Source organism: Rhipicephalus microplus, chromosome X, assembly GCF_043290135.1.
Source record: "Rhipicephalus microplus isolate Deutch F79 chromosome X, USDA_Rmic, whole genome shotgun sequence".
NCBI lineage: Eukaryota > Metazoa > Arthropoda > Arachnida > Ixodida > Ixodidae > Rhipicephalus > Rhipicephalus microplus.
Window position 1 is genome coordinate 195,857,544 of NC_134710.1, and position 23,843 is coordinate 195,881,386.

The following is a 23,843-nucleotide window of genomic DNA, read 5'->3' on the forward strand; positions in this document are numbered from 1 at the left end:
AGGCAGCGCCGCTATAGATGACCGGCGTTTCGTGCTCATCCGGCAGGCACAGAAAATCTAGGAGGCGTTGGTACAGTCTATGGGGCACAAACATCTTGGCAAAATACGTCGCGTTTGTGGAGGTGTGTACGGCGCTTACGCCAAAGTGCGGCATCGTCTGCTCAGCTGCACGCGCGGCTGCACTAGCTGGCACCGTCAGCGTAGGAGGTGCAGGAAAATCATGAACCAGCGCTGCACCTCTTCTGCGCCTTCCAAAACGAATGTCAGGGTTCAGAGGTCGCCAATCCTGCACCATTGAAACGAATGGCTAGGTGCAGCACCACAGAACACCTACCTACCAGCAGCACCTCGTGAACTGGTTCATATGGTTCAGGCGTATCGAACGGACCTCTAAACCACATGAATGTGTACCCTTTGTGCAAAACAAATGCACGAAGACAACACCTACTAGTCAAATTTTATAAATTTTTTGTGGCGGTGCATTAAACGTCATTAGCGGGACATAATGTAGATCCAATATAGATAATTGCATGAATAAATATTTTTTTTTGAAAAAAAAAAAAAACTTTGATGCCAAACTTAGGTCTTCATGGGCCTCCTGTTGCGGCTATTTTATACTGAGTACGCCACCGAGCGGGTGGTCAGATCCTTCCTTGTTCGAGTGGCCACCACAGAACACCCACCGAGTTCACGGAGGAAAGGAAGAAAGCCCTTTCTCTCCTTCGCACGGAGGAAAGTTCCTCCAACGTTACTAGATAGGTTCAGTTGTAAAACTCTCCCCATGCGCCGCCGGCGTCTCCGTTTCTCAGCGTGCCGCGAGAGAGCGGGACCGCCGCATTTTGCTCTACCCGGCCGCTGCTCATCGCGTGCAACGGCGCTTCTCCCAACGCCGCTTCGGCCTTCTCATGACGTTAGCGCACGATAACATCAAAGATTACCCGCTACCCGTCAAGTTGTCCGCGTCCAGACTACATCTAGGCCAGAGTACTTTCCAGTAGCTGCTCAGGATCGCTTAATGTGGGGCAGAAAAGCCGTCCGTTACGGCTCATTGCATTGCTTTCTACAACAGGTCAGCCGAAGCGCATCGTAGTTTGCGCGCGCTTGCGTCGGCTGCTCGCCGGCAGTCAACCACGAGCGTGAACGGTCTGCCGCAAGCTGGTAGCATGGAATAAGCCTCCGTTAAAACTTATTTTGATTGTCTCTTCCGAATTTTATAAAAAATCACGAAACCGCTCATTTTGTTTCCAGCCAAAGAAGCAAGGTCACCATTGGAGCTACGTCATTTAGTGGCTCTAGTAATTATGGCCACTTGAAGACGAAACTTCCCAATAGTCTCGACGTCTTTTTTCGAATAGTACCTTTTCCATGTCTTGCCCTGACAACAGTTAGCTTTACCAAACGCCACCAAGAAGCGACATTTCTGCAAAAGGCGAAATAGCTTTAATTGAAAGAATTATTGAGTCAATTAACTGACGAAGTTAAACCAGCTTACATGTCAATAAGCATAATGTTCTTTTCAGCAATTTATTGGTTTTCACAGTGCACACTTTACGGCAGACACAAAGTAGAAAAATATATGCAACGTTTTTTTTAAATTTACAATCAACTCCACACCTTTTTTGCTTGAGGTGAATATTGCTACAATATACCAAAGCATGTTAAGAGAAACAAAGTAAGTAATGAATAGATACATGCAAGCATTTTTATTTACAAATCAACTCCACATCTTTTTTGCTTACGGTGAATATGGCTACAAAATACGAAATCACGTTGACAGAAAAAAGTAATGAATAGATACATGTATTCAAGGTTTTTTTTTTTCATTTACAACAAGCTCTACAACTTTGCCAGTGTGCTTACAGCAGCTTAGCGCGTTTGCGCGCCGACTTCACCTGTACATTCAAGGCACGCTCTCGCTGAAGGAATCTGGAATAGAAATGCATGCGCGTCACCAAAAAAAAAAAAAAAGCTCCTTATCCGGTGAAAGCTCCTTATCCGCACGCGGGATGGCCTTATTCCAAAGCGAGCGAAGCGTCGCATCTTTGGGAGCCGAGAAGAAGTGCCTGTCCGTGTTGTTCTTGTTGCTGCTGTAGCCACTGGCACACCCAGGAACGAAGCAGGTCGGCATTGTCGGCCTCAGCCTCACATGCAGAGGCCCACAGCAATGAAATACAGTCGCTGGAAAATCACTAAATGTGCCACTCGAACGGCATCGCTCATTCAGCACTTCTGAAAACGACCGCGTGAACAAGAAACGCCGGAGACCGGGGCACCGAATGCGCCGGCTACTGCGGCGCATAAGCGAAACCGCCTGCGAGCGCCCCGGCAACCGAGCCGGTTGCGACTGCAGCGCCACAGAGAGAAAGATCGGTGGCGGTTCCGGGCAGCGCCGGCCAGTTTTACAACTGAAAATAATCTAGTAACGTTGAGTTCCTCCGTGTACCAGTCTGTGTTAGGATCATAGTTTCGTATTATTGTATGAAGCTCTATTGTTATTATCGTACGCATAGTATATTAAATACGCATACAGAGTTTGTATATTAACTCTATAGAATAAAGCTTTCCTTTCTCCAGCTTCGTCACGAGTCGCGTGGCTTTGTTGACTCCGATAAGCGCGGGTATTTTCACTGTTGTAAGTTGTAGAGTGGTAGGTGTTCTCTGGTAGTAGTGTGGTAACGCTTAGTTCAGCATGGCTTAAGACCAAACTCCATTGTTTGCGAAATGAACACGAGCACATCTGGACAGATTTCCCAGCTGACTTGTAACGTTATTCGGAGAGACGTCCGTGTACCTGTTGGCCATATCGTGATTGCTGAAAGATGGGCCGGCAGCGAGCTGCACACCGCCTTGAAGGGTAAGCGTTTGCCACCATTCTTGTCATTAAGAGTATGTTAACGCATGTTAACAATGTTAGCACATTTATGAACAAGCTCTGGACATTACCTTCGGACGAACAAAACGTTAACAACAACAACAAAAAAGACATTCTCGCGTACCGTGACTTGATTCAAAGCGAAGCAACTTTATCTCGTGTAGTGCTTCCTTCTATGCATTTCATCGTTCTCAAGCTATGCCGATATTCCAACCAGGTGAAAAGAAATATAGAAAGGTCACGCGGCGACGTCAGGAAAATTGAGGCGAAGTGTAATGTTTGTAGATGCATATGTTGATGAGAGGTCTATGCACAGATAAATATGATAAATTTAAGGATTCGGTGCTCTTTACGTCACCATGGCACATTCTGAATGATCGCCCAAGAACAAGTACGTACGCAATGGGTACTCAGAAAGTGACAAACTTGACAGAATGAAAGAGGCCGTTGAATGTTTTACACTATATTATTAAAAAGTGCGCATACTTGAGAGATAATCATCAGCTGGCATACGTATGGGCTTGATTGACTATTTGTTTGACTACAATCTACGTAGCAGCACTCAATGGTGCCACATATGTAAGCCGGAGCACCAAGTGACATATCTGTCCAAAAATTATGTAAGGCAATGTAGATAATATATTTGAAAATTCTGAAGCTCAAGAAAGTTATTGAATGTTACAAGGTATAACCATGTGATCATTTATTAGAGATCTGTGTGTTTTGAGGATTTTTTATAAGAAGACCTTACATTTGCAGATTTCATGTAACAATTTAATGCTTTTTCACATAAAGTACTGGTGTGCTCATTTGGACTAATTTGTGGGTAAATTACAAACTACATAAGCCAGTTTCACGTGTCGGTATCTCATATTGACAGCAAAGCACGAAAAAATGGCTATTCTATTGGGCAAGATATCTATTGGCCTACCAACCAATGTAGAACTGCAGTGGCATAAAAAAGAAAGGTTTGCTTCAAAAAAAAAAAAAACAACAAAAAACATTGCTATAATGATACCATGATACATCTATAAACAGTTCAAAGGTCAGTTTACGCAGTTTTCCCTTACAACCAATATTTTCCACAGTCCCACAGGTTGTGAGGACATTTATTGGTCTCTGTACAACTGCTGGTACACCAGCTGCAGTGCATCGTCATTATTAGCCCTTTTTAATATCGACTGCTAGGTGAAAGCCTCTATTCAGCCTGTCTTGCATAAATTTATTCCAATTAATGCCTGCAAATCTCTTAATTTAATCACTGAGCCTAATCTTCTGTCGTCCTTGACAGCATATCCCATTGAAATAGATATGCACATATAGATACTATAGTGGCTACTTGCCAAGCATGAATTCTTGTCCTCTCATCAAGCCACTGAGTGCTGCTGCAGCGCAAGACCACTAAATGTTGGCGTCATTTTCTGCTAGCATGTGAGCACACTCTACCCACTATAGAGGTAGATCATTGTAGGTCCTGTAGCAACTGATGATGTTGTACAGTGAACTGTTTAGTGGAGTTTCCAATTCACTTGCATGAAATTGATACTGCTTATTTGAAAATAGCCAAAACATTTCTTCTTTTTGTACACAATGCCTTTTCATGATGATAACTATTCAAGTGTTGCTTGTTTGCCTAATTCTTGCATCATTGAGGATGAAGCAAAAGAGATTCAGGCTAGCATGTAAAAGCCCACTAGCACAAAAGTGCTTTTCTTTTTTCTCAAGTGCATAGCTAAGAGGCTCAGCTTGTCACTCATCCCTACATTTCATGCGGCGTGTGCATGTTTACAATCAAGTGCTCACATTGCAGGCCTGAAACAATGTAAGCGATGCTCACAACTGGGTTAAAATAAACAAAGAAGGTCTAAAATAATGTATTCAACCAAAATAACTTATAAGTAATCACTGTAATTCATTCAAAATAGCTAAACACATTTCAGAAGTATGCAGCTGACTTTGGCGCTACTCAGGAGAGGGTGCCATCGCCTTGCTAATCAGGATATTGCTGTTCCCACCAGCTCCGCTATGGCGATACATCTGAAGGGGGAAACAACTCGACAGGACTTGCTCCAGATGGCATTTATCTCAACTGTCATAACAAACAGCAAGTCGATGAAGTGTTGCAAAAAGTAGCATACTGAGTTTTGAATCTCCCTAACAAGATTCTACTTGTGCCAAGGAAACCCTACATGATTATCTCAAACATGGGCATCATCGACAATTTGGTAAATGCTGTAGTAGGAAATCTACGAATGGGAATCACTGGGTGCCTGTGCTTCGTGCTTCCTCAATTTTACGTAAGAGGAGTTGCATTTTGCTCAGAATTTAGAACTACATCAATTATTACGCAAGAACGACATTTCCAATCATGACAGTGTACATGCACATGCATGTGTTTGTAATCACCATTGTTATAATGCGCTCTAGCGATCTGGTTGAGAGTATATGAGAAAAACGATCTTTTTTGGTTGAGTTAACACTAGCTGATCGATACATATTAGCACAAAATAAAGCAGACGACCACACACACAAAAAAAGACAAAGACATGCGCTACTCACATTTGATTATTAGTAGGGATGTGCGAATATTGGAAATTTCAAATATTTTTCTAATAATGTTTGCTATTCGATTCTATTCACCTTGGAATTTTACTATTCAAAGTATTTGAACTTCTCAAAGACAAATACAGTCAACGTTTGATTGAAAGTGGCGATTTCAGATATTCAATCTGAAAGTCAGCACTATTCTTGAGATTAGATGTTTCACTCTTAGCAATGGACAGGGGCGGTGCCACCGTGGGGTATGGCGGGGGGGCTGGAGCCCCCCTGACACCGAAAAGAACTGACTTGTCATGGGCACCTCTCCAGTAAAAAAAATTCTGGCTCCACCGCTGGCAGTGCAGTGGAAGCTATTTAAAAAAAAAAGATTTCTTTAGAATTAGTACACAAAGACGAGCCCCACCGCATTGGTCTAGTGGCTAAGGTACTTGACTGCTGACCCGCAGTTCGCGAGATTGAGTCCTGGCTGTGGCGGCTGCATTTTCGATAGAGGCAAAAATGCTGTAGGCCTGTGTGCTCATATTTGGGTGCACGTTAAAGAATCCCAGGTTGTCGAAATTTCCGGAGTCCTTCACTACGGTGTCTCTCATAATCATATGGTGGTTTTGGTACGCTAAACCCCACATATCAATTAATTGAGGAAGACTAGACATATTTTGCTAAATATATGTACTATGTGAATTTTTTAAAAATGCCCTACCAGTATGCTTAAATTAAGGCCACTGTGTAATGCTAGTAGATTTTGGAGCGTAGTGATTCGTGGGCAAAAGCAACTCTAATCCAAACGCTGCTCTTGATTTATATCGGCTCTTGGCCAACAACATGCTGTCTGTTGTTTGATGTTGAACAGTAGGCACAGGAAGTTCTGAAGAAAGTTAACACAGGCCTCTGTATAAAAAGAGGGTGCCTGAGAACATGGCGACATTGTGCTTCATTTGTAAACTCTTCTTGCTGTGCACAGCTGCAAGAAGTGGGTGAGCTTTCATAACAGCGTCGGCTTTCTGCAGGATGTATTTTTTCACATAGCCTCAAAGATGGCTCATGACTCCTTCAAAGTTTTCATCCAATTCTGCAAATTTCCAAAGAATGGTTGCATGCTTAGTTGCCCATGTGTGGTGGCACATATACGGAACCTCATGTTGTCTAGTCTATTTCAGTGCATATTTAATGGCAAGACCTTGTGCTCAGCAAGACAACACATACTGAGTGTAAGAAACAGGGAAAAAAAGCTTCTTTTTTTTTCATTGATATAAAGTACTTCAGACTATATTCTTGGCCTGATTGGCGTAGTTCTTGGTTGCTAGCAAACATATTTACTGCTAGAGAACTGAATGTCATTCCACTGGTGGCAAATATTTCCTTCCAACAGCATGATATTCTTACGTAAAATAGTCTGGGAGGCTTCAACCCATGAAATGGCCTCACTGAGCGCCTAAACCGCATGCTCACGCACATGCTCTCGATATGTCTCATGTGACCACCATGACTGGGATCTAGCGCTATGTCACGTGACGTCCGCCTATAATTCATCTTGTCATGACTCCGCATGTTATTCACCTTTTTATATGCTCTATGGCTGCGATTTGGCCTTTCCAATGGACATCCTACTATCGATAACTACACCTCTGCCAAGCGAATACGCACGTTATGCTATCGCTTGTGCCGATCATGCACGTCAGATTTGCCGCTCTAGGCTGTTGGCTTCACAAGCAATCCAGGAGGCTCTCTACAACGGCAGACATGGCGACATTTGCTTCTGTAGTGTCCAGTTCGTCGTGTTGGATTGTCGAAGAAGCTGTTATCTTGTTACAAGGAACCTTACCGTATTATATGACAGGTAACGGACATTAGCTATGGGATCATTCTAGTCTCTTGAGAGTAACCTGTCTGCGAACACCCCCAGTGACGTAGCTTACGTCAGTAGGTTAAAATTGTACCACCCTTCTTCTGAAGACCATGTATAAAGTGCACCGAGATGGCGCTTTTACAGCTGGGGTGTAATGTAGCTAACACATCAAGGTTGAGAAATTCTGCACACTAAAGCTGACAAAGAGGACTGGCTTGCCCGCTGTGCATGCTGTGCTCTGTATTGATCAGTGTGAACTACACTCGCAAATAGTCACATCTCGTCTCATTTCATGCAACAATATTCTCAAAACAATAGCGCTAAAACACTTGGTTTTTCTTGACATGGGGCGTCACCACTGCTGCATCAGCAATAGCTATCAACAATACACAGAATATTATTCCTAAGCAATGATAACTACTTTGTTTAAAGTGAAATTGCTATTAAGGTATTTGCTTTCTTTGGCTTTTTAATTCATTTTGTGGTTCTTGATTCACCATACTTCGATATCCACTATTGATTCAGGAGTGCTGATGCAAATGGTACATTACTGAAAACTATCTAGCTCACTGATATGCATATAATATTGTGTGAGAGCTTTGGGTCGTAGTTTAGGTCGTGAAGTCATGCATTCTAAAGGCCCAGTCAAAATGGAACACTAGCAAGCATTGCAATCTGGCCATAAAAGAGCACTCTCCTGTTCCCCTGCCACACTTGTTCCCTGTGGCATCTGCAGTAGGCTTCATGACAGGAGAGGAGAAAGACAGTCGCTTTGCATGTCAGTTCTCACACCAATAAGGAATGTACATATGGTGAATTGGCCTATATGTCATAGCCACCTATACTGCCCCTGCAAATATGCTGGCTAATGGCCTTGTTCTCCATGGCTTTTCATGAACAGACACACAAGTGCTATCAAGACACCCCCTACGACATACACCAAAAGGTCGACATGACCAAGATATAACGAAACATCGGTTATAGTGAAGTAAATTAAGACAGTATTGCAATAAACATAGTGTTTAGAAATATATCTTTATAGGATATTTTTGGATACAACAATCTTATTGTGTTGTAAGATGCAACTTTGTTATAGTGAGGCCACTTTGTTATAGTGAAATAAACACAATTTGAATATTTTTCATGTTATTTCGTACACGGTAGTGCGCTGAAAAGTAATTGAGCTTCAAACGCTGGATAAAAGCAGTTTCTACAATCATATTGACGTGCTCCTTGTAACTTTATTAAAGAGGCTGCGAAAGTAATAGAAGTGGTATTCAAATTTTTTGATAGTTCTTACTAGACAGGACATTATATATATACAAGGAAAAGAGGTGTATACCTAAGGGCTCGTTTTTCCGTGTTTTGACACAATATTAATGTGATCTAACAGACAGTAATACCAAGGAATGTACAGGGGAAGTTATTAGAACCAATGGAATGTAAATAAGAAGAAAGAAAAGTGGGTGAAAAAATAACCAGCCGTGAGCAGGAAGTGAACCTACGACCTTCGAATAACGTTTTCGATGCTCTAACCACTGAGCTATCACAGCGGCCTTCCCTCCATCCACTTTTTTGGGTTTATATGTGAATTTAGAAGTAGGACTGTCAGTCAGCGCCATCTATAAGCCAAGCGACGAGTGTGAAACACTCTTTTATGCGCATGTGTGGCGTCACATAGCACGTGAACTTATTACGAGCGGGCAGCTGATCAATATTCCCTTGTATACAACCTAATGACACCAAGTCTGCCAGTACGAGACCCTCGTTAATGAATAAGGAAAAGAGGTGTATACCTAAGGGCTCATTTTTCCGTGTTTTGACACGATATTAATGAGATCTGACAGACAGTAACGCCAAGGAATGTATAGGAAAAGTTATTTGAACCAGTGGAATGTAAATAAGAAAGAAAAGTGGGTGAAAAAATATTCCTTGGCATTACTGTCTGTTAGATCTCATATATATATATATATGTGTGTGTGTGTGTGTGTGTGTGTGTGTGTGTAAATATATATTAACATTGTATCGAAACACGAAAAACGAGCCTCATTATGTATGTGTGTGTATATATATATATATATATATATATATATATATATATATATATATATATATATATATATATATATATATATATATATATATAATGAGATCACGTTCCGTGCGGCAGTAACCAGGTTATATTTTTAATCCAGCTGCATAGAGGCCGAGCCCGCATGACATTACGATGATGATCAGTACAATAGTTGGGTCATACAGATGAAGATGAAGTACATAGTCAGCGCTCACACTATTTTCCCCCTTAGTGAAAGAGGGCAGCAACTTGGAAAGGGTTGGGACGCGGAATATATGGTTTCAGTTGAGAGACGTGGGCGATCTCGTTGTGGCGGCAACAACGATCAGGAGCCGCGTTGATAGGAGCAACGCGATAGTTGACTTCAGATGTTCGTTCCAGGATGGTGTATGGACCGAGATATCGGTAAAGGAATTTTTCGCAGAGCCCAGGTGCATGAACAGGTGTCCACAAAAGGACTTCGTCATCTGGGCGGAACAGAACAACTCGACGCTTTGCATCAATGCCGATTTTTTTCTTGTACTGAATGGTAGCAGTGTTGGCACGGGCGATTTTACGGCAACGGGCGACCCGAGCGGCGAACTCTTCTGAGAAAGATGAAGATGGAACGGAAGATGTGGATAAAAAGGTGGTGTCCAGAACAAAAGTCGGTACACGGCCATACACGAGAAAAAAGGGGCTGTAATTCATCGTACGCTGTATGGCAGTATTATATGCAAGCGTGACGAAAGGAAGTGTAGTGTCCCAGTTTTTGAGATCCAGTTGAACGTACATGGAGATCATGTCGGACAAAGTTCGGTAAAAACGCTCAGTCAGACCATTAGTTTCTGGGTGATACGCTGATGCGGTCTTGCGGATGGTGCTAGAGGCCTGGAGAACATCAGCAAGGACATGTGAAAGAAATGTCTTGCCACAGTCACTAAGAAGCACATGCGGTGTGCTATGTCGTAAAATAATGGCGTGAAGGAAAAAATTAGCGACTTCAGAGGTAGCACCATACGGAAGAGCTGCCGTCTCCGCGTAGCGACTAAGGTGGTCCACGGCAGTAACAATCCAACGGTGATCAGCTGGCGTAAGCGGAAGAGGTCCGTATAAGTCTATGCCCACAAATTCAAAGGGAGTGGACGGGCACGGCAGTGGTTGCAATGGTCCCGCGGAAAGAGACGTGGTACGTTTTCGGTGCTGGCATGACGTGCAGGAGGCGACGTACTTGGCGACTGAAGTCGCCAAGTACGACTTCGTAAGACGTACTTGGTCGTAAGACCAAGTACGTCTTACTGGTCGCAGTAAGACGTACTGGTCGTACGTCTTACCGGTACGTCTTACGACCAGTACGACGTACTGGTCGTAAGACGTACTTGGCGACTGAAAAGGACTAAACCGCTCCTTGATGAAGTTGAGGATATCTAGGGCACAAAAAAATGGGGTCACAGTCAACAAGAATGAGGAAGTCGTCAACAAATCTAAAGATGCGCATGATTCGGTTGTCACTAAGGTCACCAGAAACGGTTCTGTCGAGCTTGGCTAAAAACAAATTACTTAAGATTGGAGCAATACATGATCCAATACAAATACCCTCCTTTTGAAGGTGGGGCTTCACATTCTATTGAATAAAAGTAGATTGCAAATAAAAGGATAAAAGTTCTAAAAAGCTACTAGACGATATACCAGCACTATTCTGAAATGCTATGCTACCAAGCTTGTCAATGCTCTCTTCTACACAACTAAGAATCGATTTGTGAGGCAACGAATAGTACAGATCTTTTACATCAATGAAAAAAACCACACATGTGCTGATTCGAACGGGATTGGACGAAATCAAGAACTTGATGGGAATTTTTCACGAGAATAGGTCATTTACTGTTAATAGACCAAGCTTACTTTGTAAAAACAACGCAACATTTTTTTGCCACGTGCCATTTTCTGAAACGATAACACGAAATGGTTTTTCAGGCTTATGTGTTTTCGCACTGAAGAATACTTCAAGACAATCTTTTTTGCTATTTGCTATGTCACTAACAAGTTTACTGAGGTCGAGCTTTTCACACATCTTTTTTTGCCTGAGACTTGACTTTAGAAAGAACAACATTGTCGTAACAGTTGAAAACAGATGAAACAGCTTCACTTGCTTTAGAACTGAAAAGCTTGTAAGAAAGAACGGCAAACCCTCCTTTCTTGTCGGCTGGAAGTTGTGGTGTACACGTATCCCGAAGGAGTACGGCCACCAGCGTGGGTCCGGTCTTAGCGAGCCGCAGGGCACGCGTTAACCGTCGCCGTGGCGGGAAACACGATACTGCTCAAGTCGCAACACTTTATTGTGGCAACACCAAACGCAGTACAGCCCGTTGCAAATAGGCGCGGCGGGAAAGCAAGTAGGCTTATCCACGCCACGGGCACAAAGTACTACACAGGGGTGCCACGAGCACGTCTCCGCGGTAAAGCCGATCCACGGAGACACCGGAGCAAAGGCCCGGTTGCTCGAGCGAGGGCAAAGGCGCTCGCGTTGGCTTCGAAGGGAGACGGGTCGGCGTAGCGAGGCCACGCACTAGGACACCGTACCGCCCTTCGGCCGTGCGTACGCAGCGGGGCAAACAGCGGGTGAGCGTTCGCCTTGGGCGCGAGGCGCCGTCAGCGAAGTCCGACGAGCCCCCGACTGACGGGAGTCGACGGACGAAAAGATAGCGTGGCTCACCGTTTGCTGTCCCGGAGAGTATCTGACCGCTCCCGACGCAGCGCGCGAAAACCTCCCAGGGGTCCCCGCGTGCGGCGCCACAGTCAACATCCGCTACCGGGTGAGGGAGTTATACGTCACTCCGACCTTCCCAGCGCGGCAGACAGCGAGGAGGGCAGACATGTCGGGACATGAGAACGGCAGAAAAGGCGGGAAAGCCCGCTTAAAGGCAGCGGGCCAGCCTCAATTCCCACATCCCCCTCTCCTAAATTTGCCCTTTACCGGTCTGCAAAAGGCAGCCGGGCGTCACCCATGCAGTTAAAATGACACTGCTATAAGCGACAGCTAACCTCAGTCCAGCCCTGCTACTGCTGCTAAAAAAATGATTACAAGGAGAAACAAAACATAAATAACAAAATAAACACATGACACTATACAAATAACTGCGGAAGGGAGCACAGCAACGTGGCACTAGTGTTCGTGGTGCTGAAGGGGGATAGCGTCCAGTGCGCGGAGGTGCGGTAAAGGCGTGACAGTGTCCGCTGGGTGCGATGCCCGAGTGCGAGGTCACAGGTACCGGAAGGGGGCTCACTGATGGCTTGTTGCTGCTCTTGATAAGCCGCGAGTCCGACGAAAGCCGCTTCGGTTGTTCGGAGGCCCCGCATTTCTGGCTCGATGAGGGAGCTGGACGTTGCGGGAAGCCGGGCCTCTCCGGTGGTCAGGGAGGCCGAACCAAAATTGGCTGCGAGGCGCCCTGGCGTTGGCCGGCAGCATATAGCTGCTTTCAGCTGGCCTCGCGCAGGAGCCATGGTGGGAAGGCAGCACGGCTTCTTCGGCGACAGCCAAGAGCAGAGCACAGCCGGATGGTCTGATGTCAATGGGTCAATGCCCCCCCAGCACCTCCAGCGTCCGCATCGATGGGGGGAAGCCATCACGCACTCTTCGCGGGCTCGCACTGAAGCGTCACGCACTTACACGCGCACACACACCGCCGACGGCTGCGCGAGCGTAGGCGCAAAGCGTCCTTCGTCTCTCTCCCCCGGCAAGCACCGGCACTCAAGGTCACACACAGCTCCCTTCGCGGTAGACGAAACGAACACGAAAAAAAAAAGTAAACACAGAGCATACTGACACTACACATCTGGCAAAAAAAAAAAAAACAAAATACAAATAACACTTAATATTAGACAAAAGAAACATAAAATACACATGAACACTTAAAAAAAATAAACACTGGCAGCAGACAGGGCGGGGTCAACTTCTTTACGAGAAAAGGCCGTAAAGAAGCTAACCTATACTGAGGCTAGACTAAACTGAGGGCCTTCGGTTGCGGAGAAGTCCGCCGTCCGGCGCGAGATCACAAAGGTGACCGCTTCCTCAGATTATACCGGCGCGGGGTCCGAATGCGGTCCGCCGCTCCGGGTGTGCCCCGTTGCTGGCGCGCAGTGCCGCAGGGCTCTGGCGCGAGCTCGTCAGACCGTGATACAAAGGGTTTCAGGTCTGCGATATGGGCACGGCTGAGTTTTCCCGTCTGGGGATCTTTCAGCAAGTACGCGAGTGGAGTGCAAGCTTTCTCCACTCGGTACGGACCAAGCCACTTAGGAGCGAGCGAGGTTGAGAACCCCTTACTGGCATCGCTAAGGGCGTGGTTGCGCTTCAGGACAAGATCGCCCACCTCAAAAACTAGGTCGCGATGCTTGCGGTCATATTGGGCCTTCTGCTGAGCCCTGGCCGACGCCAAACTTTGCCTTGCTTTGCAGAAAGCTCGACAAAGCCTGTCCCGAAGTGCCGACGCGTAAGCAGAGCAGTCTGCCGGCGCCTCCTCGTCCTCGAGCTGGCATTGAGTGACGCTGGTCACCGGATTTGCCAACTCCCTTCCAAAATTTAAGAAGGCGGGCGAGAAACCAGTTGAGCGACTCTCGGATGTTCGAATAGCGAACGCGAGCTCACTCAAATGGTCTGCCCAGTCCCTTTGACTCTCGGCAAAGGCCGCCAACATCGGTTTGAGCGTACGATTGACACGCTCCGTCAAATTGGACTGGGGATGGTAGGGTGAAGTGGTGCAGTGATCAATTCCGAGGGAACGGCACGTGACACCAAACACCCGAGCGGTGAAATACGAAGCATTGTCAGTGATGAGCCTTTCCGGGAAGCCGAACCGGCAAAACACTTCCTGCAGCTTCTCAAGCACCGCTCGCGCTGTCACCTTCCGAAGTGGGAAAAGTTCCACCCATTTCGAAAAATGATCAGCGACTACCATCAGGTGAATGAACCCCTGCTTACTTCTGGGAAACGGTCCCATTAGATCGCAGGTGGCCACTTGCCACGGACGCTCACTGACAATCGGTTTCATCAGACCGGGCGGCTTGCCACCCCTTGATTTCACCGTTTGACAGACGCGGCAAGAACGGCAATAGCGAAAAATGTCTCGCTTCATGCCGGGCCAAGTCACAACGCGGCTCAGTTTTGCAAAAACTTTCGAGCCACTCAGGTGACCGGCCATGGGTTCGTCGTGAGAGGATCGCAACAGTGCGGCTCTCAGACTTTTGGGCATAACCACCTTAAACGGGTCTATGGACTCGTCGTCAGTGGCTATATACTTCAGCAGGAGCCCGTCATGGTCCAGCAAATATGAATCCGCCGGGGACTCAGCGACACACGCTGGTTCGAACCCCCTATTCGCGCCCGCTGCAGGGCAAGCAGCGTCACGGCGCTCCGTCTCGTCGAGACAGTCGTTATCGGCGCCCGCTGCAGGACAAGCAGCGTCACGGCGCTCCATCTCTCTGAGACCGTCGCATATTTCGCGACAAAACGGGTCACTTTGCTGGGCCTTCAGAAGCTCTTCTCTGCTGAAAGCGATGCCCATTCTCCCAAAATAGGGGAGTCTGGTATCGCGCCCACTCAGGACCGCAGCAACAACCGCTTGAGTCGGCGTTACGGGTTCGCTCTCGGCCTCGTGGCCTTCGGAAAGCTCCCCCGCTCGGCCGCTTCGCGGTGCGCCGCTTACCTGGTTAGCAGCCAAGGTTTGTCCGCATGGGGACTCACCCTTCACGCCGAACGGCGGCGAAGCTGCTGTTTCGCCCCCGACGCTTGCAAGTGCTAAGGCACCGCTAGCGGCGGTCGCACTGGGATCAAGGTCCTCGGCCGACAGTGGGGCACGAGATAGCGCGTCAGCTACCACGTTGGTGCTCCCCTTTCGATACTGCACCGAAAAGTCATAGTGCTGTATCAGGAGAGCCCAGCGCGCCAGCCTGCCGGCAGGCTCACGGAGCCGCATCAGCCAGCTGAGCGCACTGTGATCCGTTTGCACTACGAATTTCGTCCCATCAAGATAGACGTCAAACTTCCGCAGTGCAAACACGATGGCGAGGCACTCCTTTTCGGTCACGGAATAATTTTTCTCCGCAGAGACCAAGGAGCGGCTGGCAAAGGCCAACGGCTGCAACACGCCATCGTATTCCTGTAGGAGAACAGCTCCTAAACCCAGATCGCTCGCATCAGTCTGTACAACGAACGGTCTGGTCAGGTCGGGGAGCTTGAGCTGCGCTGTCTCCGCTATGGCGTTAGACAGTCGGCAAAACGCCTCCTGCTGCTCAAGTCCCCATTGCCACTCAGCAGACTTACCCAAGAGTTTGCTCAAGGGCGCCTGCAGTCGGGCACAGGACGGAATGAAGGAACGGTAAAAGTTGACCATTCCTAGAAAGCGGCGAAGGCCACGTACGTCCTTGGGCACGGGAAATTCGAGAATAGCTCGAAGTTTCTCCCGATCCGGCTCTATGGAGCCTTCGCCCAGCGTAAACCCGAGCAAATGAACACGGGTCTGCGCTAATTGGACCTTAGCGGGGTTAAGTGTCATCCCGGCGGTCCGCACCCTCTCGAGCACATCGGCAACATGGGCCAAGTGCTCTTCGAAGGTTCGTGAATAAATCACGATGTCGTCGAGGTAGCACATGCAGTATGACCACTTTGCTTCCCCGAGGACGCGGTCCATGAGTCTTTGAAACGTCGCAGGAGCATTGCAAAGACCAAAGGGCATACGAGTAAACTCGAACAACCCTCTGTGGGACGTGAACGCAGTTTTACACTGGTCACGGGTACCCATCCGGACCTGTAGATAACCTTTAGAGGCGTCAAGCGTGGTAAAGTACCGTGCATCACCCAGGTTACCTACGATGGAGTTTATCGTGGGGAGCGGATAGGCATCCTTACGAGTCACTCCATTCAGACGGCGATAGTCTACGCACAGGCGATGACTGCCATCTTTCTTAGGCACCAGCACAATTGGAGACGCCCAGGAGCTAGACGAGCGGCGAATAATGCCAGCCGCAAGCATATCATCTAGCAACCCATCAATAATCTGCCTTTTGGCGAGACTGACGGGCCTGGGGTTACACTTCAAAGGAAGCGCGTCACCAGTTTCGATCACGTGGCTCACAAAATCGGTGCAGCCAGGTTGATCGGTGAAGAGCTCGTCGTACTGACGTAACAGTGTCGACAGACGAGCCTTCTGTGCTTCATCCAACTGAGTCGCGCAGGCGACCAAAGGACGTAGTGCCTCTTCGTGTCGTGCCGGTCGATCCAAGCAGGGGTTTCGAGCCGACGAGCGCGGAACGCCAGGGTACGACCCCGGAGTTGGCGCACGACACGGTTCGTGCCGCGCCTCTCGTTCCCGAAGGGGACTGTGAGAGGGCAAATGCGGTGAGCGGGGGCTTGGCCCCGAACTCTGCGCAAGGCACGTTTCCGACGCTTCTGCCGCAAAGGCGACGGTAAGCGCCGGCGGGCTGATGAACGGCTTGAGTTGGCAAAATGGGCCATCACGATAGCCGCCATTCGCAATGTCCACAACGATACCGGTTTTAAGGAGAAAGTCCCGACCGAGAATCACTGGAACATTGAGCCCTGGAAGATGAATAAGACGGCAGCGTCTCATTCGATCTCCCCATCGGACAGTCAACCTTGCAGCGCCTGCCGAATGGGCCACGCCTTTCGCAAGGGTGAATGTCGTTCGGCTGTCCCGCAAGCGCACCGAGTGCTTCCGCAAGTGGGACAACACTTGTTCGCCAAACAACGAGGCGCTAGCGCCCGTGTCCAGCAAAGCCGAAAATTCACGGCCGGCAATGGTGACCGGAATGAACGGCGCGTGCGTATCAGCAAGAAAAGTGCTTGCCCTGCACGCAGAGGGAAGAAGCAAAGGTTCGGTCGGTCGTGCATTCACGAACGACCCGGAAGCCCGTTTCCCTGCCTCGCAGGAGGCCTGGATCCGGTGCATTCCCTTGCTATGTGCCCTCTTTCACGGCAGCGGTAACAGCGCACTCCATCACGGTCTGTATTCCCAGACGGAGCAGCTTCGAGCTGTCGTGATCGGCTCGCTACGTCATCGTAGGATACGTTTCTGCGAGCCGCACCTCCAACATTACGTTGGGTCGAAAAGCGTCCCTGTATGGAGGTTTCAGGCGGAGCAGCGCAGGCTGCCCGCCTTTCATGCGTAAAGGGGTCAAGAGCGCGATCGCTCAACTCCCACGCACAGCCGGTTGCAGCCGCAAAGGCGGCGCGGAGAGGCTGTTGCCGTTGGGGAAGGGTCATGGCCCCTCTCCAAGCGCAGCGCGGCTCAAGGGCGTCGCTGGCTGGCGGCGGCGGGCGATAGGCACGCGCGGCGAGAATGTCGCCTTGGATGCGCTTCGCCTCGGCGGCCAACGCTTCCAAATCACTGAAGCGGCCGCCGCGCAGGTATGCCGAAAAAGTCGGATGTGCCTGCCGTATCACCCGTTCGACGCGTTCCTCGTTCGAGGCTCGGGGCTCAGCGATAGAAATAAGTTCATCCATCGCCCGTACATACTCCTGTAAAGACTCGTCAGGAGCTTGTGTACGGAGCTCGAGCTCTCGCCGCATCCTACTTTCGTAGTCAGCGGGTAGGAATTCGCGCAAAAAGACCGCACGAAATTCCTCGAGGTTTGCTGCACGATAACCGGAAAGCCGATACCATCTCGCCGCCGTGTCAGTCAGTGCAGCTGGAACAACACGTTCGAGCACCACCTTATCATCCAAACCCATCGCTCTCTGATAACGTGACAGAGAGTCGAGGTAATCTCGGGCGGTGAGCTGATCACCGTATCCGCTGTAGGTTGGCACAGGCAACATAACAGCGGGGTGACCGCTTTTCGGAACAGCCGAAAGCGTTTGCACAGCTCCCGAGAGTGCTTGGATCATCTGCACGGTGTTTTGCAGCAAAGTCTGCGTCGTCGCACCGGCTTCGTAGGAAACCGTTGGTGCGTTAGCGGCGCGGTCGAGCGAAGGCGAGCAGTCGCCCAGCTCGATCAGTGGGGCGGTTTCAAACAGACCACCGCCCTGCGCGCCATTCCCAGAGCAAAATAGGCTCCTTGTGGGATTTGCCTGTTGTCGAACCAAAGGCGCACTTGGTGCGGCTACCATCGACAATTCAGGCGCCTGCTCAGCGTGCGGTCGAAGTGTCGGTTGCACGGCTGATAGCGGGCAAAAGTCGGCGAGGGCCCCGTCAATTCCGCAGGGAACCGACTGCGAGCGCTGTGCCGACGAACTGCCATGCATGCCAAAGGGCGCATTAGCAGTCGGAGGCGCTTGTGCGTAACGTTCGGGTAGGGCAAGAGGCCCATTCCGAAGCGACGCGCCATCTCCAAAGGGAGCGGCTAGGCGCCTGGTGTCGTCACCGCAATAGGGGGTGCCGACACGGACGGGTGCAGAAGGGTTCCCGTCCACAGAGGCAATGGCCTCCGTGTGCAACGCGGCATCCGCTAAAAGGGACAGCGGACAAAAGTCCCGCGAAGCAGCCATGTTGCGACGAGCCCGAATCGCGCAGGCGAACTGACTCGCTAAGAGCAATCAAAAGCTAGAGCTTTTGATACCGCGTTGGGCGCCAGTGTGGTGTACACGTATCCCGAAGGAGTACGGCCACCAGCGTGGGTCCGGTCTTAGCGAGCCGCAGGGCACGCGTTAACCGTCGCCGTGGCGGGAAACACGATACTGCTCAAGTCGCAACACTTTATTGTGGCAACACCAAACGCAGTACAGCCCGTTGCAAATAGGCGCGGCGGGAAAGCAAGTAGGCTTATCCACGCCACGGGCACAAAGTACTACACAGGGGTGCCACGAGCACGTCTCCGCGGTAAAGCCGATCCACGGAGACACCGGAGCAAAGGCCCGGTTGCTCGAGCGAGGGCAAAGGCGCTCGCGTTGGCTTCGAAGGGAGACGGGTCGGCGTAGCGAGGCCACGCACTAGGACACCGTACCGCCCTTCGGCCGTGCGTACGCAGCGGGGCAAACAGCGGGTGAGCGTTCGCCTTGGGCGCGAGGCGCCGTCAGCGAAGTCCGACGAGCCCCCGACTGACGGGAGTCGACGGACGAAAAGATAGCGTGGCTCACCGTTTGCTGTCCCGGAGAGTATCTGACCGCTCCCGACGCAGCGCGCGAAAACCTCCCAGGGGTCCCCGCGTGCGGCGCCACAGTCAACATCCGCTACCGGGTGAGGGAGTTATACGTCACTCCGACCTTCCCAGCGCGGCAGACAGCAAGGAGGGCAGACATGTCGGGACATGAGAACGGCAGAAAAGGCGGGAAAGCCCGCTTAAAGGCAGCGGGCCAGCCTCAATTCCCACAAAGTACGGCGAAAAAAAGGTTGAAAAACCTCCAACCTTGACAAAGGTTGGAGAGCGGGCCAATGTAAAGGTGGTGTTTTCTGCCCCGAAAAACCTCTCGTACTTGTGTATGAAAGTTGTTTCACATGCAAAACCGGGATGCTCTAAAAAGCACTTAACACTGTTTGTCACATGCGCGCAATTTGTAATCTATCAGATACCTCTTTCATGCGGTAAACACTACATAGGACAAACTGGCAGGTGTATTAATGACGGGCTCCGCGAACACGCTTGCAACGTAAAAAATGGTCGAGATGGTTTTTTGGCACTACGTTGCAGCACGTGTGGCTGCAAACCACTTTTTCATGGTACGGTAATCGTAGGAAAAAACAGAAATAAAGTGACAAGGGAGATTATTGAAGCAGAAAGGATTAGTAGATTAGGGCTGAACTGCGTCAGCAATCCTTCTCTCGGCCTTTGTGAAAAAGAATTGTCGTTTTTGAGATCATAAGTTTTTAGCGTATGGCAATAGAGGGTTTTTCATCTGTTTGTCTGTTGTTTTTGAATTTCATGAGCATATATATGTACGCTCTTTGAAATAAAATTTTGTTGGAAGTAAGCGCTCCCTTCTGTCCCTTCCGTTGTCCTATGTTTCAAAACGCGCTACGTCGATTAAGTATGTCTTACCAACATGCCCAACTTTATACTCTTTGCAATGATTGGGTTGCCCGTAATAAGGCTGTGGAGTTCCTCTCTGATAATTGTGCGGATAAGGGCTCGCAATTCATGCTCTCCGATAAAGCGAGCGTCGCAGGAGGCGTGTGGAAGGCGCATGGAATGAAGCGCATCCAGGCGTTGGCATGTGGTGATGACGTCCCGGACGGTAGTTGGGTTCTGGATAACGAGAGCATTGAAGGCCACAGAGTTGATACCTTTCAGTAGGCATCGGATGCGATCGGCCTCCGTCATGTCATTTTGTGCTTGGTGACAGAGAGCCAGAACATCTTCAATGTAGGATGTATATGGTTCGTCGTTCCCCTAGATGCGGGTTGCGAGCTTCTGTTTCGCTACCACAGAGCATCCTGCAGACGTGCCAAATACCTGACGGAGATGCCCTGTGAAGGCCAACCAATTGGAGAAGTCGCTCTCGTGATTGTAATACCAGGTTTTAGCAACACCATTGAGGTAAAAAGGAACGTAGCGCAGTTTGTGCGCCTCGTCCCAATAATTACAAACACTGGTTCGATCATAACTGTCCAGCCATTCTTCGACGTCTTTGCCACGAAGGCCGGAAAATACCGGAGGGTCTCGGTGAGAGGTACTCACGGTGTAGTGAAGCCTAAGTGGCTGAGAAGGAGCGGTTGTAGCAGCGGACGCGTTGAGTTCTGCCATCGCTGTTGCTTGAGGGCACAGCCGTCGACCAGAACGGAGCTCCAGGGATGATGGGTAGAGCAGGAGGACATGGGAACCAAAGCACGCTCCACCACTTATGAGACCACATCCGGTACGGCAGTAACCAGGTTATATTTTTAATCCAGCTGCACGAGCCAAAGAGGCCGAGCCCGCGTGACATTACGATGATGATCACTACAATGGTTGGGTTATACAGATGAAGACAAAGTACATAGTCGGCGCTCACAATATATATATATATATATATATATATATATATATATATATATATATATATATATATATATATATATATATATATATATAGTCAAATCAAGTGACAACCACGTTATTATGTTTACACATCGCCAAACCACGGCCGCTGTAGGGCAGTGGAGTGCACGTGACGTACCTACATTTGAGCGAGCACAGGTGCCAATTTGTCAATGATAAATAGTAGCACAAATAAGCAGTAATAAATGACAGAACCACATTGTGGAGACTGCTGGAAGACAAGCGTGTTGAAGTGCTATTGAGATTCGCCAGTGCCCGTGGAAAGCCTAACATGAAAAAACCGAACGGATGGTTTTATTGTTGATAGACACAGAAGCCAAAAGTTGGACGCACACTCTGGTGCAATTGTCAAGTCGTTTTATTATGCACAGGTATAAAGAAGTAAAAAAATATTAATTCTAGGATCTGCTCTAAATACTAAAATATTTTGACACATTTTGTTCCGATTATGTGTTCACTGTTCAATTAGTTGCATTATCATAAGAATGTCGGGACGGAAAAAGACGAAAACATTCAAAAGCGCAGGAACGCAAGCAGTTGTGTTTGCATTTTGCAGCATTTCATTGCTCTTTTCATCTCAGTTTTCATATTATTCACTTCATAACAGCTCGCCCAATTGCCAGCATGGAAGTTAGTCACTGAAATTTCAAAGAGGCTCGAGTCCACTGTTATGAAATTGCACACATGCTAAGTATATTTCTTGGCTGTTGCATCCGATACTGTATTGTATGAATACTATAGACGTGTTTGAAGGAAGTAAAAAGTCTATCTTATTTTGTGTTAATTTAAAGGAACAGTGAACTGAAATTGCTGACGTTACTTATTTTAAATAAAATAATTAAATCTGAAGCAAGGCTTTCTGAAGTGACATACTCACAGTTATTATAATCAATTTAGATGCATTGGAAAGGTGTAGCTCTTCCAGATGTGTTAGTTGTGATCTTGTAGGATCCGAGTTTAATGTGCTCACAATTCTTACTTCCGCAAAGACTGATCGGTGTGCAAGTATCCATTTCGGGTAAGAAAATACCAAAAATTTGCAAGGGCTGCAGGTATCTTAAAGCAAGGTCGACAATTACGTGGTGGGCGCACGCCAGGCGGATATTAAAAGAAGATTTCGTGGGTCACACAAAGATGCAAGCGCTCAATCGTGACTACCGCAAGCGTGCCGCGCATGCGATTCTATGGACGCTCGCAAAAAATCGTGCTGCGGCGCCTCCCCCCGGTGGCGCCGCAGCGATGGTTCGTGAAACAGACCTGTCACACTGGTTTTGGAGCACGCGGCAGGCCGTACCCGTGCGCTCTGTCATCCAGCGATCGTGGTGAGGCTTGAGTGTATATCTGCCATCTAGTGTATCATTCCTTTAACAAAGCAAATCCTTTTCTAGAAACTTTTCTCATTTAGAAGCATTTCCTGTGACAGTCTCTCTCTACAGTCTTTGAAAAATCTATTATTGCAACTTCTGAAACTTTCGATGAGAAAGTATCAAATTCATTTTCTCTTACAGGATTGCTACAAACAGTAGTGTCAGACCACCTAGGAATGGTTGATTTCTACCCATCAAGCAACAGTGCTGTTTTGTACATCACAGAGGCTGATCTTCTGAACGAGCATGCTGTTAAGAGAAAAATTGTCAAGTTACGAAAGGTATGTCAGTATAGTCCAACACAGGATTCTGTGAGCTCATTAGTAAAATAAATGGTCCTTGCATTTACATTAGTTATGTAGTGAACACTGTTTCACACCATTTAGTCTAATGGAACACTCCAGGAGTACGTCACTGGTATCTATATGACTGCATATATGCCACATGTTTAAAAAATAGTACAATATGGCTTTTCACCGGCCAGCTGCAATGTAATTTTACGTTGACTGAGTTTGTTATAAATAATCACTATATACTATTTTTGCATTCTTGGTAAGCCGCAGGGCTGGTAGTTGTATAGCTTTCTTGTTAACAGCCTTTAAAGAGCATCAAAGTAGACGACACATGCAGCTGGTGGTTGTTATGATTCCCTGTGGGCTTTCTTCTGAAATGTTTCAGCACAACGCTGACAACCGAAGGGTGCTGCCTTATCTCAGTTATTATGCTGATGAGCCACACATTCTTGCATCCCTCACAGCAAATGGTAGTGGCAGCATTTTTTTCAGTTTTGATATCATAAAATGGCTCTTGTGGTGAGCTTCTTGTGATGCTTCAGCATGTATTTCAAACATTTAATTTTGTGCAGAGGCTCCTTTATATGTTTGCTATCTTAATCTAGATTATTTATATTGTCCCAAACTTCATTGTTGTTGGCTTTCTAAGGCAACTTACTGTAACATTATGAGCCCTGAATTTTAGTTTCTAATGGTGCCTCAGTAAGCATTAACAAGGGGATGAAGTAGGAGAGTAGAAATAGTTTAGTTTAAGCAACAATATAAGCAATGAATATATATTGATACCAGTAAGCAAGTTTCTGGCATGTTGTATCTGTCAGCCAGCATTGTGGGTCAATGTAGAAAATTCATTAGAAAAATTTACCTT

At 48.0% G+C, this 23,843-nt stretch overlaps 1 protein-coding gene across 2 annotated transcripts in view; it reads left to right on the forward strand.

Annotated features, from left to right (window-relative positions):
* Positions 1-2,254: 2,254 nt before the first annotated feature.
* Positions 2,255-23,843, forward strand: part of LOC119177354 (Fanconi anemia core complex-associated protein 24) — a 43,215-nt gene continuing 21,626 nt past the window's right edge. The window contains exons 1-2 of one of the 2 annotated variants that reach the window (XM_037428839.2): positions 2,255-2,854; positions 22,824-22,963. In XM_037428839.2, coding sequence (XP_037284736.2) covers positions 2,722-2,854; positions 22,824-22,963 — 273 coding nt within the window. In that variant the 5' untranslated portion in view covers positions 2,255-2,721. Of the gene's footprint in view, positions 2,855-22,141; positions 22,334-22,823; positions 22,964-23,843 lie in introns of those variants that run through there. The other variant, XM_075878441.1, reaches the window with a different exon arrangement.